The sequence below is a fragment of the Anabrus simplex genome, chromosome 8, assembly GCF_040414725.1.
Source record: "Anabrus simplex isolate iqAnaSimp1 chromosome 8, ASM4041472v1, whole genome shotgun sequence".
In the NCBI taxonomy this organism is placed as follows: domain Eukaryota; kingdom Metazoa; phylum Arthropoda; class Insecta; order Orthoptera; family Tettigoniidae; genus Anabrus; species Anabrus simplex.
Genome location: NC_090272.1, coordinates 226,987,327 through 227,014,780, shown reverse-complemented (window position 1 = coordinate 227,014,780; position 27,454 = coordinate 226,987,327). Strand labels below are relative to the sequence as shown.

General features: G+C 39.8%; 1 protein-coding gene across 4 annotated transcripts in view; it reads left to right on the top strand.

The window, feature by feature from the left end:
- The window catches only part of LOC136879023 (uncharacterized), a 178,006-nt gene extending 154,722 nt beyond the window's left edge, over nucleotides 1-23,284 (top strand). For 3 of the 4 annotated variants that reach the window (XM_067152741.2, XM_067152743.2, XM_067152744.2), the window contains exon 6: nucleotides 20,655-23,284. In XM_067152741.2, coding sequence (XP_067008842.2) covers nucleotides 20,655-20,690 — 36 coding nt within the window. In that variant the 3' untranslated portion in view covers nucleotides 20,691-23,284. Of the gene's footprint in view, nucleotides 1-6,842; nucleotides 6,911-20,654 lie in introns of those variants that run through there. The other variant, XM_067152742.2, reaches the window with a different exon arrangement.
- The last annotated feature ends 4,170 nt before the right edge of the window (nucleotides 23,285-27,454 follow it).

The following is a 27,454-nucleotide window of genomic DNA, read 5'->3' as shown; positions in this document are numbered from 1 at the left end:
CTCCTACATCGTGCTTTCACATGTCCTCTTTACCAATCGGAGCAACAGACAGAACATAAGATCGGCAAATACCAGGCAGGCTTCCAACCACAGCTGTCCTGCGTGGAACAGATCTGGAATCTCAATATGCTACTCCAGCACCACCACTACCACAAAGTGGTCACTACCGCAGACTTCAAATAGGCACAAGGCTCTATTGAACCTCCCGCTCCCACCTGTTTAATGTACTGTGAGAAAATGGTGTGGATAATAAAACATCTGTGCTAATCCAACAAACGTTTCGCAGACATAACGTTTAAAGTGAAATTCATGAGCGAAATCTCCGAACCTTTTGAAATTAGAACAGGAGTAAAACAAGATGATGTGTTGTCCCCACTCCTGTTCAACCTGGTACTAGGTAAGATCCTTAAAACATAGCAAAAAGAAATAACAGGAATAAAAATGGGAACAGAAGGTAAGCAGATCAAAGGTTCACCTTTGCTGACAATCTAGCAGTAATTATCCAAACTTCCAAGAAAACCAGACACGCCATCAAAACCAGCCTCCAAATTTCTTATGGGAAAACAGTTCATGGACTCCAAGAACCCAAACCTGGGATCACTAGCTATCAAACACGGCAACATCATACAAGGTAATCACTTCAAGTAGTTGGACAAAAGTATTGGAAACAGGCAAGGAAAGAGTAGCCAGAAAAATTGCATAAAGCCTACATAATTGCCCGGAATATCTGCAACAAGAAATCGCTTTCCACCAAAGGCAAACACCGTCACTACCACACAGTTGTTCTCCCAGAAGCACTTGAATGACTGAGGCATCATTAACCGCCAACATCAAAGACACAGAGAAAATGGAACGGCATATGAGAAAAATATTCTCACTGAAGGTCCAAGAAGGTATCTGGATGTGCAAAAGCTCAGAAGAACTTTGTTCACTGATCAAATGATTGACTTCAGTCACACAGAAAATACACATGAAATTGTATGGACATACAGCACGACTTGCAGTTGACCAAGAAAATCTCCCTCGTCATCAGTGGAACCCGACAAAGCAAACTACGCCGGGTAGTAGACACTCAAAGGATCTCGTAGATGTCGATATTGATCCACTGGCAACTACACGGACTACATAAAGACAGAAAATCAACTCGCACAAGTTCACAAGAAAGACGAAAGATTCGTAGTGAGAGGATGAGGAAGTTTTGGGAAGATAAGAACAAGAAGGCTAATGCCAAGTAATGGTTCTGTGAGCCCCTTAGAGGGCCAAATGCACTATATATATGTAAATAATAATTGTATGTGGCTAACACTAGCCTGATGGAGCCTTTGTAAGGCAGCGTGACTGGCATCTGGCGTAATTGGGAAACTGCGTGTTAGTGTAGTGCAGGATAGTGTTGTGCATGGTGAACAAGTTGCTGGGATGTTGGGGACAGCACAGATACTCAATCCCTGAGCCAAGGGAATTAACCGTTTTAAGATTAAAATTCCTCGACCCAGCTGAGAAATGAACCTGAGGACTGAAGGCCCTAACACTGACCACAGCCATGGCGCCAGATGGCAGGTATTAAGTTTCATGCAAGCTACATGACTGTCATATATCTGTCATGTTGCTCTGGTGACTTGTTGCTTAAGGAAACTTTATACATGGCCTAGTAAATAGATGGTTACATTTATAAGAGAACTGCTACAATCTTTCTTACGAGCAATTTAAATTATGTGGAAAAATACTTTATTGAAAGGTGATCTTCTTTTATCAGGATGTGTAGAATCAATTTTATGAATAGAAGGTATATTTGGACAGGGCGGGATTCGATTAGTAGATATCTTGTACTGTTGGCCAGGTTGTTGTGGCAGAATATTTTGTTATTTTCCAATATTGACCTATGGATCTGAATGTTGGATTTGGACGACAACAACAACAAAAAAAAGGATCTGAGTAGATTACAAACTACAGAGATGCATTTTCTGCGAGCAGTCTTGGGTAAAACAAGGAGGGACAAGATAAGAAATGAAACAATACGAAACGCACTACAAATCAACAACTTAAAAGAAACTATGGAGAGAAATAGGCTGAAATGGTTTGGTAACATCAAAAGAATGGGACAAGAAAGATTACCAAGAAGAGCACTGGCATGGACAGAATCTGGAAGAAGTCCAATTGGAAGACCACAAACAAGATGGAGGGGTCAGGTGGAGGATTACATAAATCGGAGAGGACTACAATGGGAGACAGTGATGATTGGAAGAAGCTCTGCGATCAACCTGTATAAGCAGAAATGTATCAGGAAGTAGAAGAAGAGATGTTCCAAGATTAAGATTATACACTGAGTGGCTAAAAGTCATGGGAAGATACTGAATGGTGTTAACGATTAGCTCCTCCGCGAGCCCTCAAAGTTGCAGCAATACAGTGAGGCATCAACTCTACAAGGTATTGGAATCGTTCTAGAAGGATCTGGACCCACGCATCTTGCACTGCTACCCACAGTTGGTCTTGTGTAGTTGGTGCGGGGTTCATGGAGCGTACACCGGCAGCGACAGCATCCCATAAATGCTCGATTGGATTAAGATCGGGGGATCTGGAGGGCCAATCCATGATCATAACTTAACTGGAGTGCTCCTCAAACCATCGGCGTGCCACCACAGAGTGGTGACATGGCACATTATCCTGTTGAAACATGTCATCTCCATCAGGGTACTCTAGAGCCAGTAAGGAATGCAGCGAGACAATGGGGCCTAATTGCGACCACGAGAATGCCATCCAGACCAGAACTGAGCCCCCTCCCGCCTGAACACAACCTTGTTGGCACACAGGATCCATAGCTTCATGGGGCATGCGCCACACTCTCACACATCCATCGGCTCAATACAACTGGAACCAGGATTCATCGGACCGTACCACACACCACTACTGTTCCATGGTCCATTGCCGATGTTCCTGGGCCCATGCTCGTCTTCGAGCTCTGTGCCAATATCAGCAAAGGAACACGAGTTGTTCGTCGGCTGGTGAAGCCTATGCGGTGCAGGTGCCTCCTTACAGTCCTGGTAGAAATAGGTTCCTGACTCCCAACATTCAACCGGGCGGTGATCTGACTAATAGTAGCGCCCCATGCGCCCAGTATGTTTCTGCGGAGGCGACGTGATGTCTGTTCGTTAAACACCCGTGGTCTTCCCATGCGTCAGTTTACGCGGGTGGTAACATTCTCTCTGTGATATTGAAGATCCATCCTCGACACTGTTGACCTCAGAAATCCGAATTCGTGTGTAATCTCCGTAGTGCTATGACCCATGCATGGTGTGCCAATGATCATCCCACGTTCAAAGTCAGTTAACTCGCAACGTGTTGCCATCTTCACGACACTGGTGTCTGTGACAGACTGCTCAGGTACGCCGCAAATAGTCGCAACACTCGGGGTTCATACACAGCACATTTTCTAATGGGCACTCCTTCCCTTGACTTTTGGCCGCTCAGTGTAATATATCGGAAATGTAGAAATGACGGTAATAATAATAATAATAATAATAATAATAATAATAATAATAATAATAATAATAATTTTGTGTGGCTATTTCTAACCGGGTACAGCCCTTGTAAGACAGACCCTCCGATGAGGGTGGGCGGCATCTGCCGTGTGTAGGTAACTGCGTGTTATTGTGGTGGAGGATAGTGTTATGTGTGGACTGGCTTCTCATCAGGGCTGCCATAATTTGAATTGCAGCCAGTGTTTGTGGGATTTTTAAAATTAAAGGTCCTGTATAGGCCACCACAATAAGGGTTTTATATATTCTGGTTTTGAGCTATCGGGTTATGGCAACCCTAACTGGAGTAGACTGGAGTATTCTTTCAACAGTACTTGTGCTCTTACAGAGTGAGGGAGACAGGAAGCCAGTGGGTAGTAGAAGTTGTGGAATGAGTGAGGTCATTTGGAGGGTAGTGGCAGGCGAGTTGGTTTATCTTGAATTACTTGAAAATATAAAAGGTGTACAATAAGAAAATGCTACCCATGAAGCTGCATGTAGAAAATCATTGAGATGCCTAATTCATTTACAGAGACTTCTACACTGAATTCTTAAAGGCAAATCAAAACTATATGAAACTAGGTTAAAAGTCTCATAAATACTTTGGTGAATAGCTAACTAAAAGAGCAACATAATAAAACTTACGGTACTTATCAGGTGATAGCATGAACAGAGATGAAGAAACTCCCAAGATCCAGCATTCTTGGTTCAACTTTTGTCATATTCTTCATACATGTGACTGCATTCTTATCTGATAAGTACCTAAACTTATTGTTAATTGTTGTTAATGGCATCACATTCATTGAATAAAAGCCAAGAGAAAGAGATTATTTTAAAATATTAATATTTTATTTCTTAGTCTCTCTCAAACCACTTCCATAAACATCCTTTTACTTCATAGGTTTACTTGAATCACATTGCCTCCTCTTAACCCTTGCTTTGCAAATTCAATACATAACTATGTCATTTCATGACAGCAGAAGCTACTTAAATGCATTAGTTTTTATTTTATTTCATGCTTGGAAATTAAAACAAAGAAGAGTAAGCCTTTTGTCAGGTTGCTTTTCTTCTCTTCTTGTCTTAGATCTGTTGTCAATAATGGCATTTCTGACTTTCGTATAAAACACCATGAATTTTCCTAGCAAGGGACTGAATGTAATTGATGGGTAATAAAAAAATAGGTTGAAGCATGCCAGATGTAAAAAAGATCAGTTGGAGTGCTCTCACCAGTTATGCGCGCAGCAATAGTGATGGAAAAGTTTGTGTGTATAAACCTTGGAGCTTCTTCCAGAACAGGCTTCCTTTATTCTCATTGTCCAAGCTTTTCTGTATATACTGTGTGCTCTGAGGCACCATGCTAGGGAAAGTCTTCCATTTTCAAATTCTATATTCCTACAATACACCAGGTACATTCCATCAGTATTGCTCCTTTAGAAGCTTGATACTTCACACCTAGCAGCACCACTGTGTGTGAACATAAATATATATCACCTTTGGTTTTTCTGTAATCACAGTTTTCATGTATACAAATCTATTTGATGTAGTTTGTCACATCTATACCAAAGTATACTGTATTTAACATTAGATAAGCTGATACTTTGTTGGACTGAGTAGCCTGCCTTGTAGTTACACGAGACATGAGAGGTTGTGGCATGAAGAACGAAAAGAGGTTATGTCTCGTACCTTAGACAGTTAAGGGAAGACTCTACTGAAATGTTTTATTTTCTGTCATTTTAGTTCAGTTTAGGAGGCGATTAATATGACTCTAAAAAACAAAAAATATTGGCAAAAGTTAGCAAATATTCTTGAAATTATAGTATTTAAAAAATTATGGTTAGTTTTAAAAATGTTCCATGTGTTACCATTTTTATGTGATTTTCCGTCACACCAATTCAGACAGGTCTTCCTACAATGATGGGATAGGACAGTGGTAGGACTGACAAGGAAGCGACCGTAGCCTTAATTAAGGTTCAGCCCCACCATCTACCTAGTATGAGAATGGGAAATCACAGAAAACCAACCTCAGGGTTGCTAACAGTAGAGTCCGAAGCTACCGTCTCCCGAATGCAGGCTAACAGCTTCATACCCAAACCAGACAGCCAACTAACTCAGTTATTGGGCCATTAATTTCAAACTTAGTTGTATAGATTTGGGCAGTTAAAGCAATAAATTGTAGAATTATTATCCTTATATTTTTAATAACACTTTTTATTAATATGTGGTGTTACAAATTTGATTAACAAAAAATGTTTCTGGTTGTTACCAACTGTTATTAAAATGTATTCATTACGTGACGTGGGGACTGTTCTTCACTGCACACACGTAGAGAGTCCTTGCAGAAACCCCTCTTGAACAAGTAGTCTTTGTCCTTGCTACTCCAAGTGCATAGTAGGTGATTAAAGGACTTCCATAAGGGAGCAGCTTTTCACTAGGTTTGATCTTATTTGCCAGGTGTCTGACTCCTGGGCTGAATAGTCAGCATACTGGCCTTCAGTTCAAAGGGCCTCGGGTTTGATTCCCGGCCAGGTCGGAGATTTTAATCGTTTCTGATTAATTCTTCTGGCTCGGGGACTGGGTATTTGTGTCCGTCTCAAAACTCTCCTCTTCATATTCAGACAACATACCACACTACCAACCACCACACAGAAAAAACACGCAATAGTGATCACATCCCTCCATATAGGGTTTGCGTCAGAAAGAGCATTCAGCCGTAAAACAGGTGTGGGCAGAAGCTGTAGGAAAAGAATAATAAGATATTTTTTGCCAGGTGCTGGCATCTCTCAGGCCACTTTATCATTTTAGCTGATGATAGGAAGTCCTTAATTGATGGTGTGGTAGCCAAGAGGCTTTTCCTAAATTTTAATCTCCTTCTTGGCAACTGATGTACATGAAGTGGATGTCACATATCTCGGTTGATTTTATCAGGTTCCACCTCAGCTGCAACTTCTCTTCTTATTGACGGTGGAGCTACACCAGACAAGGTGTATAGATCGTCCACTGGTGTTGATTTAGGATATCGTTGATGACATCGCCAGTTTCATTTAATGTGACATCAACTATTTTTCCATGCACAGTGCGGCACCAAACTACAGATGCATATTCTCTGGCTGAGAAACACAATACATTTCGAAAGCACTTGTACATAGTGTAGTACATGCTCCCCGCTTGGGGCCAGTTAATTTGCAAATAAAGCTGTTGTAGGTTGTGACTTTCAGCTTGGTGTTTTCACAGTGCCATTTAGTTAAATCAAGATATTTAAGAAAATCACAGTAGTCGATCCTAGTCATGTTCTAGGTAACCTTCAGCTTTCTTGTGGCTTCTCTGTTCCAGAGAACAAGGCGCACGCTGAGGTCTTTGATGGGTTGAGTTTCAGCTGCAATTCATGATAAAATTTGCAGAACGCTTCTAGAACAACTGAGTTTAAATTCTTTCCTTGAACTAACCATAGCTAAGTCATCAGCAGAAACAAAGGATCTAGTACCACAAGGATTTGGCTGATCGTTGGTGTAGATGTTAAAAGGGATGGGTATCAGCACACTTCCTTGAGGCAGTCTCTCTCTACTTCACTTGCCCTGGAACTCGAAGTATCTTCTGTTTTCCTGCAACATACTTACAGTTTTCACCAAATAGTAATCTTTGGTAATAATGTATCATTTTAGTTGAAAGTCTCAATGGTTAACTGTATTGTATGCTGCTGAGAGATAGACAGAAGCAACTCCTGTCACTTTTTAAAATTCAAAGCCGTCTATGCTGGGCTAAATTCAGCATCTGACCAATACATGACCTGTGTCAACAACAGGTGTTATTCTGTTCATCAGAATTCTCTTGAATGCCTTTCATAGATGACACAGGAGCAAAATAGGACAGAAACTCATTGGCTCAGTGGAGTCTTTATGAGGCTTCAATGAAGCAGATATTACCGAGCTCGATAGCTGCAGTCGCTTAAGTGCGGCCAGTATCCATTAATCGGGAGATAGTGGGTTTGAACCCCACTGTCGGCAGCCCTGAAGATGGTTTTCCGTGGTTTCCCATTTTCACACCAGGCAAATGCCGGGGGCTGTACCTTAATTAAGGCCACGGCCGCTTCCTTCCAATTCCTAGGCCTTTCCTATCCCATCGTCGCCATAAGACATATCTGTGTCAGTGCGACGTAAAGCAAATAGCAAAAAAAAAAAAAAATAATAATAATAAAAAATGAAGCAGATATTCCTTTTGCCATTGTTGCCTTTCTCGTGGACAGTCGAGATTTTCTTCTAATGACGCCTACATGTCTACAGATATTCTTGTTTTTCTCTAAACCTGTGACATAGTGTACCCTGCAGCCTCTCCAGCTTCCGCTTCTTTTATTGCTCTTTCTAGCTCTGCAAGGAGAGAAGGTGAATTCAGACAAGTTTACTCTTCTGGTTAATGTTCATTTTTATGTTTGATCCCTTTCCCTTCAGATATTTTACCACATAACAGCAACTGGCGTGTTATGATGTTCGCCGTTACATTTTGGCGTGCCTTGTATTTTGCTTTATTTGCTCTCAAATTCTTTATTAATTTCCATGCCTTCTGACTGCTCATTAATGCTTTCCACTTTTTCTCGTGCACCAGAGTATTCATAAGCTCTTCTCCTACGTCTGTTGTCTGTGGATTTTCTTCATATAATCCTTCAGAGTTCACCAATAAACTAACTGTATCCTGAGACAAACCTGGGATGAATTGTTTTTGGCATCCCTTTTGGATGCTTTTCCTTAATACGTACTTTACAGGACACTTTTTCTCGAGGTGTACTTCATGCCTGCAAGTAAACATGAGTAGTTTTTTGGTGCAGGTTCAGTGGTCTGAATTTCTGTGTCTAAGATGTCCACAATTTTTGTTTCCTCTCACGTTTATTGAATTTACATCTTCTTCTCACGGGGATGATCCTTGACCTAACAGCAGCATACATGGTGCACGGTGGGCATATGCTGTATAAGTGGAACTAGTGTAGATGCAAATTTCTCAGCATGACTACTGATAAAAATGCTAGGACTATGTTAACCTCAATGCCATCTTGCACTTTGGAAGGAAGAGGGTCATTTGAGGATCATGCAATAATTCAAGTTGTGCACTCTCTGCCCACAGCTCAAGTGCCTTGTTATTTTCATCAGTTTCATCTCCCCCCATTTCATGGCCATTAAAATCATCTGATGCAAACTTTATTTTATGGGTCTCAAAATTTGGTGGTGGATTAAATATAAAGTTACTGAGCTTGATAGCTGCAGTTGCTTAATCGGGAGATAGTGGGTTCGAAACCCACTGTCGTCAGCCCTGAAGATGGTTTTGCGTGGTTTCCCATTTTCACACCAGGCAAATGCTGGGGCTATACCTTGATTAAGGCTACGGCCACTTCCTTCCCATTCCTAGGCCTTTTCTATCCAATCGGTGCCACAAGACCTATCTGTATCGGTGCGACGTAAAGCAAATAGCAAACAAATTTATTTATTTATTTATTTATTTTTTTTAATATAAAGTTAGTGTCTGATGGTTTATATACTGATGTTGCAGCATACGATTCAAGCTCTACTATTAAGACTTCTACATCGTCAATTTCTGTAAAGCCAGTTCAGGTAATTTCAGCTGTTGGTCACATAAAAATTGTACTACCTTATTTCTCATGAGGAATCTCGATGATCAGGCACATACCAAGGTCGTACAGGCATTTGTGATTCAGACCTCGATGGGTTTCCTGCACACATGTATGTATGTTAGTCCTCAGCCCGAAGGCTGGTTGGATCCTCAACAGCTCTGCCATCAGCTGTCATAGATGACCTAGGCATCACTGAAGAGGCGTACTAGGGAAATGAGGAGTGAGGTAGTTTCCCGTTGCTTTCTTCACCGAGCCAGAAGTTGCTATTACATATCAGTCTGCCAAGCCCACTGAAATGCATGCAACAACCTACCCTATGAGCAGTATTTTCACACCATTCATAGCAGGGACTGGCTGCAGAAGGAATGGCATTACTAGCACCACTCATACCTCGGTCACTTTCATTTTGTCAAAGCTAAGGATAAAGCTGAGACAGATCAATGAAAGTAACAAGATTGCTCTAGCCCATACCAGAAGACATAGTGCACTGTAAACACTAGGTCCCGCCAGCAAAGGCATCCTGCACACATAGGATATCATATCTGTTCTCCCTGAAAATGCTACCAAGGATCTTCTCTTTATTAGTAGACTAGCCAATGTACCCGGGAATACTGATTACAATAGCAGATGCCCTGCTGCTGATAGTCATTATCGATTTGTAAAGTATTAATTACAGTGGCACACATACCTTTTCCTGATGGCTACAAATCAACTTCATTGAATAAATGTACATTGACATAAGAAAATATTTACATGTTTACGTCCATTTAAAATGTAATTGCTGCTAAACAGTACATCATGTCGACAACCAGATTATATGATTAGACGCCAAATTTAGCAATGTCTGTTCCTATGATATTTTCTCATATCTCATCTATTTGTGGGTAAGATTGAGTTTTATTAGGATGACATATGGGTAAGGTGTTTTAAAGTTGTTTTTTTTTGATGCGTGACAAATACAAACATAGAATTTGGCTCACACATAGATACAGGGTGGGCCACTGTTTGTCTAGAATTTGATGACCCTATCTATCTTATAAGTGATACAAACTATCTATTATACGTGTAAAAAATGCAAAATTTACGTTCAATCGAGAAATAGAGCCAAATTTAACGAATAAGGGGTAGAGATACGACAAAAGGTCATAGGACCAAAGTTGTAGATCACTCCAAAATTGAACAGAGATTGTGCCATCCGGTTTGTGATACCACTTGCCGTTTAGCCACCAAATACTCGAAAGGAAGGTCTAAACCATCATTAAAATTGCCTCCATATTTTGATTTTTTCAGGGGTAAAAATGAAAAATGAAAACATCTCATAATTTTTCCATCGGTAACAGGGTAAAAGCTATAATTTTGCCAAAGTTCAATTTTCTAGCTCGTCTGGCCGAGTGTGCCGCCATCTTGATATGGGTGTGGAGGTTAAAAATTAGAACTTTCAGGAAACTTTTATGCCCATGAAACTTATAGGTTATCATTTTGGATAAATATATCCAACAGTGTTCTTATGCTAATTTGAAACTCCCAACGTGTCCCCCTCAGAGAATTTTGAGAATTTTTTATTTTTCTAGGGATCCAGAAGTCATCAGCTTGTCTGGCACCAAGTTTTAAGTTTCTAAGATGCCTGAAAGTGTCTCATTAATTCACGTCTGTTTTCATTTTTATGCCTTAATTTTTATATATGTACAATAGAGTATATACAGATCGTTCCAAACCGACTTCAATCTACTAATGTAGATTATATATCACTCCCTTCCCTAGGGATACTATGGGCATCTTGCCCCCATAGTTTTTTTCCAGATAGCAAGTAATATTTGTACGCCCCCACCCCAAAGGAGGCTGATCTTGTACTTTAAAAATATCCGGAGTGTCACTTTTCATCTCAGCAACCTTGAAAAGAATGGATTCGACACTATTCGATTATTTTTATATATATCACTCACCCCTTGCCCCCCACCCTAAAGAGGGCTGAAGGCGGACTTCAAAAAATTCCGGAGTGTCACTATTCATCTCAGCGACCCCAAAATCTATGGATTCGACACTATTTTTTATTTTTTATTTATCACTCTCCCCCCTTGCCTCCATCCCGAAGGGGGCTTAACTTGGACTTTAAAAAATCCAGAGTGTCACTCTGCGAACCCAAAAACTATGTATTCGACACTATTTTCAATTAATTTTATATATAACCCCCCTGACCCCCCACCCCTAATGGTGCTAGGGATGGTTTACCCCCACAATACTCGTCTCCAGATAGTCAGTTATAAGTGTACCAAGTTTCGTTGATTTTGCTCCAGTGGTTTAGAAGGAGATGTCATTTACGTACATACATTCATTTTTATACGAGGGTTAGGGCAAAAGTCATGGCAACTATTTTTTTTCTAGAAGATACCAGTCTGGTTGGAAAATGTGACATATACAGACAAAAGGACAAGGTGTTAACTACATGTGTGGACAATGAATAGCACTTAAATATCGTAACACACTAATTTATTACGGTAGTATACAGGGCATTGTGGCCTTCCCGGTGCAAGAGAATGACAACACAGTACACATAAAGTTGACATGTCAAACCTGGGCCTAAAGCCCCTAAAAGTAGTCTTCTGCTACTGACACCACACGCTGCCAACGAAATGGGAGGCACTGAATACCATCTGCCTCAGCATTTACCGCACCATGTGTGAATTGGGTCACCTGTTGGTGCACAGCATTACCAATGTCCTCTCGTGTTGCAAACCGCCTACCACGTAGTGGTTCCTTAATCTTTCGAATGAGATCAAAGTCACAGGGCGAAATTCGGGAGAGTACGATGGGTGCTCCAATTCTTCCCACCCCCAACGTCGCAGTAGCTGCCCTACACACTCTGCTTTATGTGGTTTTGCATTGTCGTGCAGGATTATTGCACTATCCACAAGATCTGGATGTTTCAGCCGAACGCCACGTCGTACCTGTCGTACCTGTCGCACCAGGAAGTCCCTGTAGTACTGTGCGGTCACTGTTCTACCATGTGGAACCAAGTGGCAAACAATGAAACCCCTGACATCATACTCAACGATCACCATCAGTTTGACTGGGGAAGGATTCTGACGGACCTTCTGCCTCCTCGGTGATCCAGCATGTCGCCACTCCGCAGACTGACGGTTCAGTTCTGGTTCGTATGCCCTGGCCCAAAATTCATCGATGGCTATTATTCATGACAAGAATTGATCGCCGTCCTGTTGTCAGCGTGCAAGGTGGTCGGAACATATTGCATAGCGCACCCACCTTTGAACTTCCGTCAGTGCATGCGGTACCCACCGCAATGCGATTTAGCACAGTTGCAGCTCATTATGCAATATCCTGTGGATGGTGCATTTCTTGATGCCACTTGCCCTCTCTAACTCCAGTAGCGTCCATCGTCTGTCTTCATCCAGGAGCTGCACGATGACGGCACGTGCCACGTCGGTCCGCACACTGACAGGTGATCCCGAACGTTGCTCATCACTGGTTGACACACGTCCTTGCTGAAACTTTCCTACCCACTGTGCTACTGTACGGTATGGTAGGGCATTATTCCCAACGGCTTCCACTAATTCACTGTGACATTCCATCGCATTTCTCCCTCGGAGTACGGCTGTTTTGATGTAAGCGCGCTGCTCAACACGGGTTACTTCCATCACGCACGACACTCACCAACTGACTGATTTCACAGCCCTCGCTGTGCTACTACCAGCTATCACAGAGCCCTCTGTTGTTCTGCATATACACTATGCCTGCAGAAATTCTACACTACACATATACGTTTGTGATCCGTTCACATATCTACAAGAAAAAAAATAGTTGCCACGACTTTTGCCCCACTCCTCGTATGTATAGATAGAAGATAGATGACAGATAGGCATGGCCATGTTTATAAGTGCAGACGTTCATTTCGAGATTTTACTGCTCCTAAACGGATCGACAAACAGATAAGTTCTACATGGTTGGTCTTATAACATTTTCTCACATCTCCCATATTTTTACGGGTTAGATTGAGTGAGAAACTTTGAATAGGGCAAAATTGGGGTACATTTATAAAATGTTACATTATTTTTCGCATACTTACGTGGAAGCTGGAATCATGAAATTTGGCTCGCATGTGGCCATTGGTCGTCTCAATATGTGTGCCAAATTGGATGATTCTATCTTTCCTATAAATGTGTCAAACTGTGAAATATATGTGTTAAAAGCAAACAGCTTACGTACAATCGAGAAATACAGCCAAATCTGACGTATAAGGGAGAGAGAGATACGACAATAAATCATAGGACCAAAGTTGTAGATCACTCCTAATGGATCAGAGATTGTGCCATCCGTTTTGTGATATGACTTACCGTTTAGCCACCAAATACCTTGAAAGGAAGGTCTGAACCATCATTAAAATGCCTCCATATTTCAATATTTTTGGGAGGTAAAAATGAAAAATTAAAACATCTCGTAATTTTTCTGTCGGTAACAGGCTGAAAGCTGTAATTTTGCAAAAGTTCTATTTTCTAGTTCATCTGGCTGAGTGTGCCACCATCTTGATAATAATAGGGAAGGGGGTTAAAAATTAGAACTTTCAGGAAACTTTTATGCCCATGAAACTTATAGGTTATCATTTTGGATAAATATATCCGACTGCATCCTTATGCAAATTTGAAACTCCCAGCGTGTCCCCCTCAGAGAATTTTGAGAATTTTCTATTTTTCTAGGGATCCAGAAGTGATCAGCTTGTCTGGTACCAAGTTTTAAGTTTCTAAGATGCCTGAAAGTGTCTTGTTAATTCAAATCTGTTTTCATTTTTATACCTTAATTTATATATATTGTACCAGGAAAAATTAAGGGTATCGGCATGAGAATTTTGCAAAGGGGTGTACGGTCCTTACGGAGAGTTAGATGCAGAGCAAAATGATGGATAGATTTTAAACTCGGCTTGAGAATTTGATGAATAAATTCCCTATTATTTCTGACTCGTAGCATTAAATCAAATTAAAATATTTCCTGAACAAGTTAATGTTGCCTGACTAATTGAAATAAAATCAATTTTTATGATTGTCTATCTTTTAACATGAAATGATAATCTTTCGTTGGAAATATATAAGTTCTTTCCTGATAAAGTTCATAAAGTTTTTCAAGTATTTGTTTAAATGACAAAAAACAAAATTCAAAATAACATCTTTTTACTTGAAAAATGAATTTTCCTCGAGTCTTTTTAATATTTTAACACTTCAAAATATCATAAATTTTATCTTCATCTAAAGGTCTGTGCTATAGTCGATTTTAGAATTGTGATTCGGCACTTAAAAAATGTAACGTGAATTCCAATGAGCGAAAATAGTTTGCTGAATTATGAATGAAATCACTGATTCTAAAGTTCAACTTGTAATAAAGTTAGTCTGTTTAAATCTCAAGTTTGTTTAGAGAGCCACTCATATCACCTGAATTATCTGGATATCAGGACTGGAAATGTAGAGAAAAGCGGTTCAGCAAACAGCATATGAAGTCCTTGGCAGCTAGTGTTGCAATGCCATCCTCCTGGTACCACGTTTAAATTCCATAAAGTCACCACGTTCCAACTCCCACGTAGTCAAAATGATAACAGGTTGATATGACAAAATAGGCATTCGGTCTGGGTTTCAGCATGTCACTTATAAACTTTTATAAACACGAGCAAGTTCAACTGACAAGATTAACTTGTGAGTGTCCTATGCTTGTAAATCGTAAAATTGGCACTGTATTTTACTAGGTGCATTTCCTCTAATGTTTAATCACTGGTAGAAAATTGTTATTGTTCATTAGATTGGATTCACTGTTCATATTGAAGCACAGTTATAACATATTTACACATGAAAATCAAAGTCTTATTCGCCTTAACGAAATACTTAATTTGAGGATATTTACAAGTTCCTATGACGACAATGTCATACAATGTAATATACTGTTCACTTGTGATGAAGGTTTAGTCTTTTTAAAACTTCAACCAATAGTTATTACACACATATTTAAGGTAATATTATGAAATAGATTAGTTTGACAGATTAAATGTTCAATTATTTCACTTGAAAATAGTCTTAATATTCACACTCTTATTTCTAGTGAATGTTTAAAGTCGGTTTCATTTGAATATGAATTCAAGTTTAAATCAATTAAATTTGTTCGATTTGCAGTTGAAAATACGAAGTCTGTAAAGTGATTAACATCATAAGTCTTTGACAACACTTTGAAATTATTAAGTTAGTATCATATCACTCGAAAAGTTTCGAAGTTCCAACACGAGTTATTGTTTTATAAGTCTTGTCGCAAACTTTACCGTAGAGTTTGTACGATGTGATGTCTTGAGTTCGAACCTTGCGGACCCGTTCACGTAAGACAGCATGACTACACGACAGCAGCGAGTTGAGAACTAACTTGACCTAGCAGAACCCCGTTCTTTTATACCAATCTGTTGAGGTCAGCTTCCTCCCCTTGTGGAAAAATCAAGTTTATTTACACCTGAATTACTCTTTTAAGTCCGTAGGCCGATATTAATGAAATTGCAGTATGTTTGCCTTTAAATAATGGGCTGTACGATGGTGTATCTCATTAATTAAATATCTCAATAGGTTCCAAAATTAGCAAAATTTCTTCTAGTATGTTCGACAATATCAGGTGGTGTTAACGTGATAGTTACATCACCCTCCTGCATGACGTAGCTTGCTTGCTGTATGCACGCCCGAGCCGTTCCGTTGAGCTACTTCGCATGATAAGATCGTCCCGTTGCACTGACTTCCATTAAATAAAATTATGTTCCAGGCCATACATGGTTCCTGGTACAATATACAGTACAGTATATACCGATCATTCCAAACCAGCTTCAGTTTATTAATGTAAATTATATTCCACTCCCTTCCCTAGAGGTACTATGGGCATCTTGCCCCCACAGTATTGTTTCCTGATAGTAAGTAATATTTGTACACCCCCACCCCAAAAGGGGCCAAACTTGTACTTTAAAAATTTCCGGAGTGTCACTTTTCATCTCAGCGACCCCGAAAAGTATGGATTTGACACTATTAGATTATTTTTATATATCACTCACCCCTCGCCCCCCACCCCAAAAGGGGCTGAAGTTGGACTTCAAAAAATTCCGGAGTGTCGCTATTCATTTCAGCGACACCGAAATCAATTGATTTGACACTACTTTAGATTATTTTTATTTTTCACTCCCCCCTCGCCCTCATCCAGAAGGGGGCTTAACTTGGACTTTAAAAAATCTGGAGTGTCACTATTCATCTCCGCGAACCAAAAACTATGTATTCGACACTATTTTCAATTAATTTTATATATACCCTCTGACTCCCCACCCCTCACTGTCACCCCTAATGGTGCTAGGGATGGTTTACTCCCACAGTGCTCATCTCCAGATAGTAAATTATAAGTGTACCAAGTTTCATTGATTTTGCTCCAGTGGTTTAGGAGTAGATGTGTAATTTACATACACACATACATTTATATATATAGATAGTCCTTCAGTATTAATCATCAGCTAGTTAGATGTGGTCTTGAAAAGGATTGATTACTAGACATGTTTGGAGTGAAAGGATTATCCGGTACTTCTCCATTTGCCCAGAGAACTCCCTATTGCTCTATTTAATCGATAATAATCAAATAATTAATTGCAATCTTTGGTGAGGCTCCTTTCTTATTCCTAAAGGTCAATGAGCTGATCAGTTAGCCACAGAGCTGGATGAATCTGAAAATTTTGAATGCTATATGATAATGTATGTGTGCTAAATTTGAAGTCAGATTAAAATTGCTGTGCAGGGATCGTTTTGAATTATAGAAAAATTTACTTTTGAGTAATATACACTGAAAGACGACCCTGCATTAACATTTGTTTTTGATTCATAATTAATATGACTGAAGTTAGGTATTTCTTAAAACCTAAATGAGTACACATTCACTTCTTTCTTTTTCTGCCCTTAGATATTGTAACGTGTTGGCGGGGTAAATAAACGAGTACAGAACCTGGTAGCGTCCTATTTAAAAGATTTATTAGCTGAGCACTAAACTACACCGGACTACACACAACTTTCACTCATAACACACACTTACGCAGTTCGTGCGCTCTCTCTCTCTCTCTCTCTCTCCCCTAGTTTCTCACTTGTTCTCACACTACACAGTTTTACATTCACACACAAGGTCCCATGTCACACAGCTAAACGTTCTCTCCTTGACCGTCAGTCCGCACTGTAGTACGCTTGTCTGTTCACACACTTCACAACACTGGTAGTCGCTCACGACTGAACCACACCAACTGCAACCCAGGCAGGTCACTCCTCGCTTATATATATGTGCCCGTCCTTCCAGTACAGTCCAGATGCTGGATGTTTCCAGGAACCTCGCGAGATGGAAGACTCCGCATTAATTGCCTGGTAATTTCCATAGTCCCATGCCGCGCTACCACAGACGGAAGTGAGAGGGGGCCGATCTAGCACTTAAGTCTTGTTCGTGATAGGCGCAGTCGAAGCGTAAGCGGGTGGGCTGATACGGTGATGCCCCCAGCCCGTAGCAAGTTGGCTTGGCGGACGCTATAACCATTACATTATTCTCCAACAATTGTGGCTAGAAGACATTTTACTTAGATTACATGCATAATCATGTTATAACTCGGAAAACTTTCAAAACCACAGGTGTGATTTTAACATCTCCGTGGGACCTTTTAATATGGCTGCACATGAAAACAAATATTGCTGTGTACTCTGAGATTTAAAGTATCTGCTACTACCAAAATCTCATTTTGTTTTTTGAGCTATTTCTGGGTCAAAATTTCAGTAGGGTTTCCTCTTAACAACTGTTTGAGCAAGAAACAGAGTCTCTCGAACGATTGCTCCATTTTCTACTATTTAAGTGGCAATGGAGCATCAAGTCTGTTTAGGATGTGTCTGACAGCTGTAATACAGATACTGTGATCTTCACTGAGTGCACTGTTAACACTGGCTTGAACTAACAGATGTAACTTTATCTTGCAGTTTCTGGAGCAGAACTATAGTTTACAACCGGATGTCTGTTCTATCCCTCATTCTTTCTGCAGAGGTTTGCCACCTGTACGAACCTCTAGCACCAAACTGAATCCGTTTGCTCCTATCCTTTGTATATAATTCTACTCGCATGACTATATTGTGTCCTGCATCTCCTTTTCTAACCCAGTACACACTGAAAATAGAAGTAGTGCTCAAATTTACCCCAGAAATAACTGGGATAAGCTGAAGAAAGTTAATCAGATTTATATATTGAAACCGTGATGTTTCTGGGAGAGAAGGCATAGAATGGTGCTATATCAGACAAAGATAAAGATGGGAACATGAATAGGAACACGTAATAGGATAGACACAATGACAGGTCAGCATCGAAAGAGGGAGCAGTAGAAAAGGAAACAACAACATACTTGAAAATACAAAAGGATGAGGACAATCTCATCAGTCCCAATTCTTCTGAGCTCCTGACAAGCTTGTTTCTGCTTCCCAACTGCTTTAACACCTGTATTCATCTTTATCTTTTGTCTGTTCCCTTTTCCAGTGTTTACCTGGTTTTCTTATCATCCCTCGCTTCCCATATCAAGACTGAAGATCTGTCAAGTGGCCCACCCTCCTGATGAAACCGGGAAGGAGAAACAAGCTCGTCAGGAGTCGAGAAGAACTGAGATTGAGAAGGAGAGAGCCAATCTGTTTGAAGACGACACTGTACAAAATTGTCCATTCCGGGTATCCTTTTGTGTTTCCATGCTTGTCTTTTCTCTCCTTTTCTATTCCTCCGTCTTCCAATGCTGACCTGTCATGTGTCTGTCTTATTAATGTCTTTCTATATACAGTAGAACCTGACTTGTCACTTGATTGTTCCTTTCCGTTATTTACAGATAGGGATGGACAGTGCTCATATACTGCACCCAAGTTGCTGAAGACAGTCAACAGGTGGTAATGATGTTTTCAGTAATTTCAGTTGCTCTGGGCTGTGGCACTTCTTACTTCGTGTTTCCACTTAAACACAAAATAATTCTCTTTGCCAGAGAAAGAAATCATACAGCAGGATATTAATTTTTTTATGAAAAGTGGTAAATTTTACTTCGGGAATTCTCAGATGAGGTTGCCTAGTTGAGGCTGTAGAAGTATACTCAGTTCATGTGAGTTTGCTTTCCTCATCAGAAAATCACATAACTTCTAATTCTGGAGAGGCACTTGGCCCTGGGTTCATCCATCCTCCAATACCAGGTTAATTGTAGAGGACAAAAACAGTCAGGCATAGAGCTAACCATTTTGTCCCCTTATAGTGCCAGGGTCATGAGCAGTAGAAGCCTTTACCTTCCTCTTCTCCATTTGGTTTTTATAGCCTGTAGGGAGAAAACTCCTTTTTTTTTTTTTTAAATTCTCAGGCCCTCATTTTTGAAGTGCTTAATCTGGTCTTGTAAGTGACCACTTTGTATTGTCCGTTTGCTTCTCCTGATTCTTCTTTTTCTCCAAGACCTGAAATATTCATTTCTCTAGAACAAATTGTCTTGGGCTGATGACTTAATAGTCAAGGCCTCTGAAATGTTAACAGCAATTAATAAGTGCATTTCTCTTTTTGCTACCAACCATGCCAACACCCAGAGCTAGGTGTTTAGCAGCTAGAACCTAACAAAGTCCCATTTCTAGTTCTTTATAGAAGCACATAGTACTACACATACTGAGAAATATGTGTCAGGCTTTTGCCACAACAAAAACAGTAAGGCATTAAAAGTAAGGGAGTTCTTTGTAATGATGAAAGAAATGCATTCATTTGGTTGAATATTGAGATGATGAAAGAATATCAGACCAGTTAAAATCTTCCTTTCTTTCAAACCAATAATTTCTTTCTTTCTTTCTTTCTTTCTTTCTTTCTTTCTTTCTTTCTTTCTTTCTTTCTGTCTTTCTTTCTTTCTTTCTTTCTTTCTTCCTTCCTTTACAAATATAAAAGTGCCACCAGATAAGCAGTAATATATAAGTATGTAGCACTTTGAGAAAGTTCAGCATCTGTATGCAGCAATTCATCCATCACAAAAATGCTGTGTAGTTGAAATTTCAAAATGCAACAGTCTAAGAAATGTAGGATACGATGACATTTTCTACAAAAATTTGCTATAGTTTACTATAGGAACATTCATTCATAAACAAACAAAAACCAGACACCATGAGGGTGCAGCCGTGGTAGACCTTGGCCCCTACCAAGGTAATGCTGCTCAACCTGAAGGCCTGCAGATTATGAGGCGACTCATGTTCAGTGCAACAAATTCTCTTGGTTTTCTAGACCGGGGCTGCTATCCGAGTGGACTTCGAACCAGCGTTCAGATTGAAATTCCTCCTTGACTGCTGAGTCAACATTCATTCGTAACTGTTACTTAAGTGTGTACTGTATATTTCTGTTGCTCCAAGCCAGTTGTGGGAGTGCATCTATCTTAAAGCAATAAGTTAGTGCTCAGTCCAACAAAGTGTGACTATGTTGACTGTTGTCATCAACGAGCTCCCTTTCTTGTTCCACAGCAGGAGACATGTTGGAGACACTCGCGGCCCTGCTGATAACTGTCTGTTGTGTTCCAGGAAGAACTGCATCTATAGCAGCTCATTTTACTCTTGTCCTTGTAGTTGTATTCGCTGCTATGGATGTGTAGGTTAGGTAAGGACAGCCTCATGATCCTGCTCTTACAAGGGTAAGTCATATCATTGCTTCAGTAGCTTGCCTCCTTTAAACCAGGAGCCCTGTGACTCTGCATTAGATTAGGGAACAAATTCCTGCCATCCATCAAAAGACTGCTTGGCCTGTACCAGTTGGGAGAGTTCTCATTATAATGCTGCAGGACTACTTACAAAATAATGGTGAATTTTTTCATGGTGTGCTAGAAATCTTTGATTTTATGAGTCTTATTTCTCTTTTTATTTGGTCTGACGTACTTACTTACTCTTGACATTTTGTTGATGCAGCTTTCCCAGTTCTGTTATTCCTAGTTCTGTGGATAAATTTTCTTCTCCTGTCTTAGAAGGACGTGAATATCTACAGTGTCCTTAGTAGGCCTGTAATAATTTCACTGAAGCACTGTGAGGTACTCTTGCCAGCCGCCACAGCTACATTGCTTGTTACAGAGCATTCACACTCCAGTCCATTTCTGGTGAAATAGAGAATTGCGATTTTAGTTATCATATCACAGATAATGAATTTGAAGGATTGGAACAGAATTCAGAAAGAAGAGATTAAATATTTAAAGAGTATTTCTCTTGAAATCCAGAGGGAATACGATCAGGAACTAGGGAAGTAAAGGAAATTTAAAGGTTATTAAATTATTTGGATGAAGATGGTTTCCCATGGTTTCCCATTTTCACACCAGGCAGATAGGGGGCTGTACCTTAATTCTTCCTTCCCACTCGTAGCCCCTTCCTGTCCCATCATCGCCATAAGACCTATCTGAGTCGGTGTGACATAAAGCAACTTGTAAAAAATAAAATTAAAGACCAAGAAAATTAAATGAAGTCATCATTTTTTAATGAAAGACGAACAAGTACTAATGGTTGCCTCCAGATTGAAAGAAGAGTGGAGACCAAGTCAGATGTTTCAAGGAAAGAAAAAATTGAGGACATGCTACCATCATGAAAAAGAGGAAATATAAGCCAATGAATTCTCCTGTCCAAAAGAGAAGCATCGCGAAGAGGTGTGAAAATTAAAATAAGAACAATGTGTGTGCGATCTCCATCTGTTCAACCATCTCGTGACAAAAAGATTAAATTAAATGTGTTGGTTTACTTAATGGGATGAACTCTGATTCCTCCAATTACTGTTTCACAACCATTTATTGAGACATAACAGAAGAGTAGAGTTCATAGACTTCTTTCAAAAAATATGGGACATTGCTAATTTTTAACAGAGGTGTAGGCCATAGGCCCATAAAGGAATTGTGGAAAGACGAAAGTCTTACAAATTTTAAGATTTTTGTTATAATAGAAGCCAAATCAGTCAAAAGTTGAAAAATTAGTCACTTTTCAAAAAAAATCTTACAATGATTATTCTTTATTTCCACATTTTTCAGGTAAAAGAAAGTAAACTCATGTCCCCATCCCGAGGTGGTGCAACTCGTTTCAAGCACACCCTCAGTGGAGGTGAGCTGCATGTACTTTCTCCACAACATTCCAGCCCTCCTGCTAATCTGTAATTTAATTTCTGGCAGTATGCTACTGGGAATTGAACCTAGGCCTATAGTGTCTACATATTCATTTTGGAAGAACAGTTTCACAATTTACATTGATTTCACCCTGTTGATGGAAAGTCTTTTGTTTTCGTCAGTCATCAGTGACCATCTTCACGAAAAGAAATCGTTCCTGCAAATCCTCAGTGTCTATGCACTTTCTTGTGGGCATTTTCCAACCCTTTTCTTACACATATCAGCTACATCTGCGTGATGCTATGTAACCTGTGGCTACACCACAAAACAACACTAACATTTACATGCATCACCTGCAAATCTCAAACAGAATAATAGCCTCGCGATACTAGACATAGTGTTGGTAACCTCTGAACACCACATTCTACCAACCTCTGAATATAAACAGACAAATTGGTTGCATTTTATAAATGGAGGTTTTATTTTGTTCAAAACAGTGTCGATAATATAATGATTATTTTAAAGTTGCAGTTGGCAAAATTTAAAAAAAGCAATACATTTTCACATCCTTAACATAAGTAGGGACACTTATCCCAACAAAGTTTCGTGGGATAAAGGGACAGCATTTCAGAAAAGGGACAATCCTGTATTTTAAGAGACGTATACAAACTGTAAAAGAGTATCACTTTATCAATTTTTCAGTCTTGGGAGGAATGATAAGTTGCATCAAGCAACACATGAATTGTACTGGAGCAGCTTTTGTTTATTCTAGGATTAATGCAGGTACTTATAAAACATTATATTAAGGAGGAATAGAGAAATCTCTCTGGAGCTTAATTGACCCTCAAAACCTACACTACATTGTATCAGGAGCCAAGACACATTAAAATAAGAATATAGTGTGTTTAATCAAATGCATGTTAAGGAGGAAAAATACTTAGATGGACAGCTGGTATCACCAGGTTGGATCACATTTCCAATGAAAGCATAAGGAAACAATTTGGTGTTGCACGAATTGAGGAGAAAATGATGATTTGAGCATGCGCTGCGATCACAAAGGCATCATCACAAAGAAGAGCTCCTGGAAGTTGCTGGAAAAAGATCAAAGGGGCAACTGAGGCAGCAATGGGTTGATACGCTACATAAAGACCTCAAAAGCATGAATCTTCACCCTGGCATTGTCCACAACAAGAAGAAATGGAGATGGCGACCCACAGTGTAGACCCTGCCACTAGCCAGGACAAATATCGAAGCAAATGAAGAAGAAGAAGAAGAAGAAGAAGAAATCAAATTAATTTAAAATGCGAGTTCTTAATGAACGTCATACTGTGTTAATGATACAGAAAATCAACTAAAAATCAACATTCCACAAAAAGAAGGGAAAATGCAATTAATGAGAATTTGAGGCGAGTTCATTGGAAACACTTATAAAAGGTTACTGTATGACTGAGCCACAATCCCATCTATAACATTGTAGTCCCATGGTGTTCCTTGGAGCTTGCTGATTAGGAGTACTTGAACAACAGAGCCAACACCACGTTCATAGCAGTGTAGAGCCAATACCCTTAGGTTAGGATTTGATTATAACTTCTTATAAACCGGGCGAGTTGGCCGTGCGCGTAGAGGCGCGTGGCTCTGAGCTTGCATCCGGGAGATAGTAGGTTCGAATCCCACTATCGGCAGCCCTGAAAATGGTTTTCCGTGGTTTCCTATTTTCACACCAGGCAAATGCTGGGGCTGTACCTTAATTAAGGCCATAACTGCTTCCTTCCAACTCCTAGGACTTTCCTGTCCCATCGTCGCTATAAGACCTATCTGTGTCGGTGCGACGTAAAGCCCATAGCAAAAAAAAAGATCTTATAATTCGGTCTGCCATTAGAGGTGCAGGCTAGAAAAGTTGACGTAAAGAAATTTGGTGGAAGTTTGAAGACTTCGTACGATAGAAAATTGCTGATGGATTTCACTCATTTAGGTATGAAAGAAGAGGCATATCCTCGGCTACATAAGTAGGTTTGCTGGGTGGGAGAAGGTGCTGTGATTACGTACAGTGTTGGATTTAGAAGCGGTAAATGCATCATTTTGCTAAATAAACATATTATCTTGGACGAATAGTGGTATTTAATCAGACATTCCAATGTGGGTGTTGTGAGTGTGTAAACTAATTCTAGGGGAAAATTTGCATAATACCGCATTACATTGGCTGATTCACCCAAGTCAAAATTGAGAAAACATGCTCTGACCAAAAGAGCCAATCAAGAAACCCAGGGAAAGATTGCTATGAGTGGGATGAATGGACCAGCAAGTGAACAGAAGACCAGAAAGCTGAGCGCGCAGAGGCCGCTCAGCCGGGTACGAGTGCTGCCAGCCCTTCTGCTACTCACGTGTCCAAGCGGTGTAATCATGACAAATCCTGAAAGGTAGGGTTTACTAATGCTGTGAGGCAAATGAAGTACGTGGAACATCAAAAAGCAACGCGTGGAGAAGCAAGTGCGGCCACTGCGTAACGGACTACCTCTTTTACCGTTGATCGATGTGAATCAACTATGGATGTGAACTTTAGAGAACCATATAATTAACATGTATTTTCAGAAGATGGCTTTTGTTTCACATTATCATGCCAAAAAGGTCTGCACAGCGTATCATTTTCTTAATTTTACTCTTGGTAAACTAATGAGTAAAAAATTTCATGATTGTCCACCATAGTTCATATTGTCAAGTCCTTTCCAATACTTATAGTTGATATTATCTAAACATAGGTTTAAGCATGAAGGAGGATATTTAATTGAGGACAAGTATCTTCACTCCTAACAAGACTGATTATTATTACAAGTAATGCTCCCATACCCTACCCAGAGAGAATCTGGAAAAGGGAATGGATGAAGAAGAAGAAAGACCATTTGAATCACAAATCCAGAAGCTCTTTGTTTCACTTTATAGAGCAGTTAGTAAAATGGGAGAATGTGAAGGAATGTGCTGTTACTGAAGCAATGACATGTGAGGGGCCGTATATCAAGGATCTTGGGCCAAAATTTATCATTCATGACCAGTAGTATTAAAAGTATAAACATATTTTTCCTAAAAGAATTGTAATATTTGTTTAATAGGACTATATTTTTGTTATTAAAATGTAGACTTTCTTATTGTATGTTGTTCATCTCTTACCATATCTGAAAGGCTGAACTGTAGGTTACAAGTCAAAGTTCTTACTGTAATCCATTCATAATTTATTTAGTTGTGTTGTGTGTCTGTATATAATAAATCGTGATTCTTCTCGTCTTTCTGTGTTTATTTTGCTCACCTTTACTCCAAACTCCTAAGTTTTAACAGCATTAGCTACGGTATCTAAAACCAGTTAGAGCGTTTCTACTGCCTACCTCCATGTAAATATTGCAATGAAACTAGTGAGCAAGTCTCCGAAAAGAGACTATGAACTATGAACCTTTGTTTTCCTTACTTCGAAGAACAGTATCTCTTATCAGTCAGTGGTTGAGAGGTGATAGGGTTGCTCTTTGGTGTATGAGGATCTATCACAAAGTTTATGTTGATTTCTGTCTCCATCTGGTTCAGTTTTGTAGGACATCTGTCTAAATGTTTTAAGAAATTCACTGTCAGTTTTAAATTTCCATCTGTGTGGAATTTGTAAAGAAAAGAAGGCATATGTTGGGCATAGCTGCACAGTACCGGGAAGGGAGAAGGGGGGAACAAATAGGAACTCTGAAGACTTCATGTAGAATGCTGAAGGTAGATTAGAGAGAATTTAACAATGAAAAGAAAGATAGTTGCGGGTGTTGAAGGAGCTGGTGTCTGCTCTGGACTTGCAAATAAACTGGTGTGCAGTCTCGAAGTCGGTCAGTATAGAAAGAGACAGATGCAAGTGATCTTGACTTTAACAGTGAAATGCTCGTCGCAGGGAGCTTGAGGAAACAAATAAGCAAGAGGTGTAGTGTTGTGTGTTTCTGCTTCTTTGGTAAATCTTATTTGTTGACAGGGATATCGAAGCAAGTCTTAGATAGAATGTAGAGCAGTTCTTGTACTAGTGTTGATAGACATTTAATTATGATAAAAAAAAGTCAGTACATCAAGTGAGTATTCCAGGTCGTGCACTCAGGCCCTGGAAGGAGGTTGCCTACCAAGCAATCACTGCTCAGCCTGAAGACCTGCAGATTATGAGGTAAGACACGCTCAGTACTACAATCCTCGTGGCAGGTTTTTTTCATCGATTATAGCTACTGTCTCACCGCCAGATAGCTCCTCGATGGTTTCTCATGTAGGCTGAGTAGACCTCGAACCAACCCTCAGATCCAGGCAAAAATCTCTGACTTGAAAAGGAATCAGTCCCGGCAACAGGTAGGATCATACCCTGAGAGAATGAGGCCAGGCATCTCTTATGCTTAAGTTTGTGAAATTATGACACACTTGGCCAGGTTGTGAGTTCTACAATAGTACATTACGCAACAAGCCTATAATGGCAATAATTACCATTATAGGTGTGTTGCATACATCTGTTTATGCTCAACGATAATTATAGCTCTATTTTTTAAATATTCATAAATTTCTGTCGAGTTGTCGCTTGACATTTGAGTTTACTGAACAGAGCGCATGCGCTGGATTATTGTTTTTTCCATGAGTGGATCAGCAATGACAATGTCATATGTTTTCAAAGCTTTAATAGAAGGTTATCATAACCTAGCTTTATTTCAAATACAAATTGTTCATTGTACAGTTGGTGAAGGGAATTTGCGGGAATTTGTCGTGTGGTTGTGGAATATTGAAAGTACAAGGTGCATTGATGTTAATATGTGTGTCTGACATGTTTGATTTTAGAAACAAGTGCGAAGCTAGTGCGTTGAGCGCAGGTGCGATGCTATCCTTACCTAAGAGGTCAAACAGTTGCATCATAATGAAAATCTGAACTCTGATTGGTGGAGAACCTGTATCATAATGAAACTTGAACTATGATGAGCCTCATTAAGATTCAGTTTTCTGGCATATAATATTTATATTTTGGCATCGTCGAACATAAAGAAAAGTCATCTCAGTTTTAATTAATGTGTTGATGGGCTGAATGTTCCTCATGGGGATCACTCTAAGTACTTACAGTAGATGTTAACATATAAAATATCTTCATTGGGGTTATCACATAAATGGGATTGTAAATAAAGGTGACAGACTTCTTCATATGGTTAGAGTATG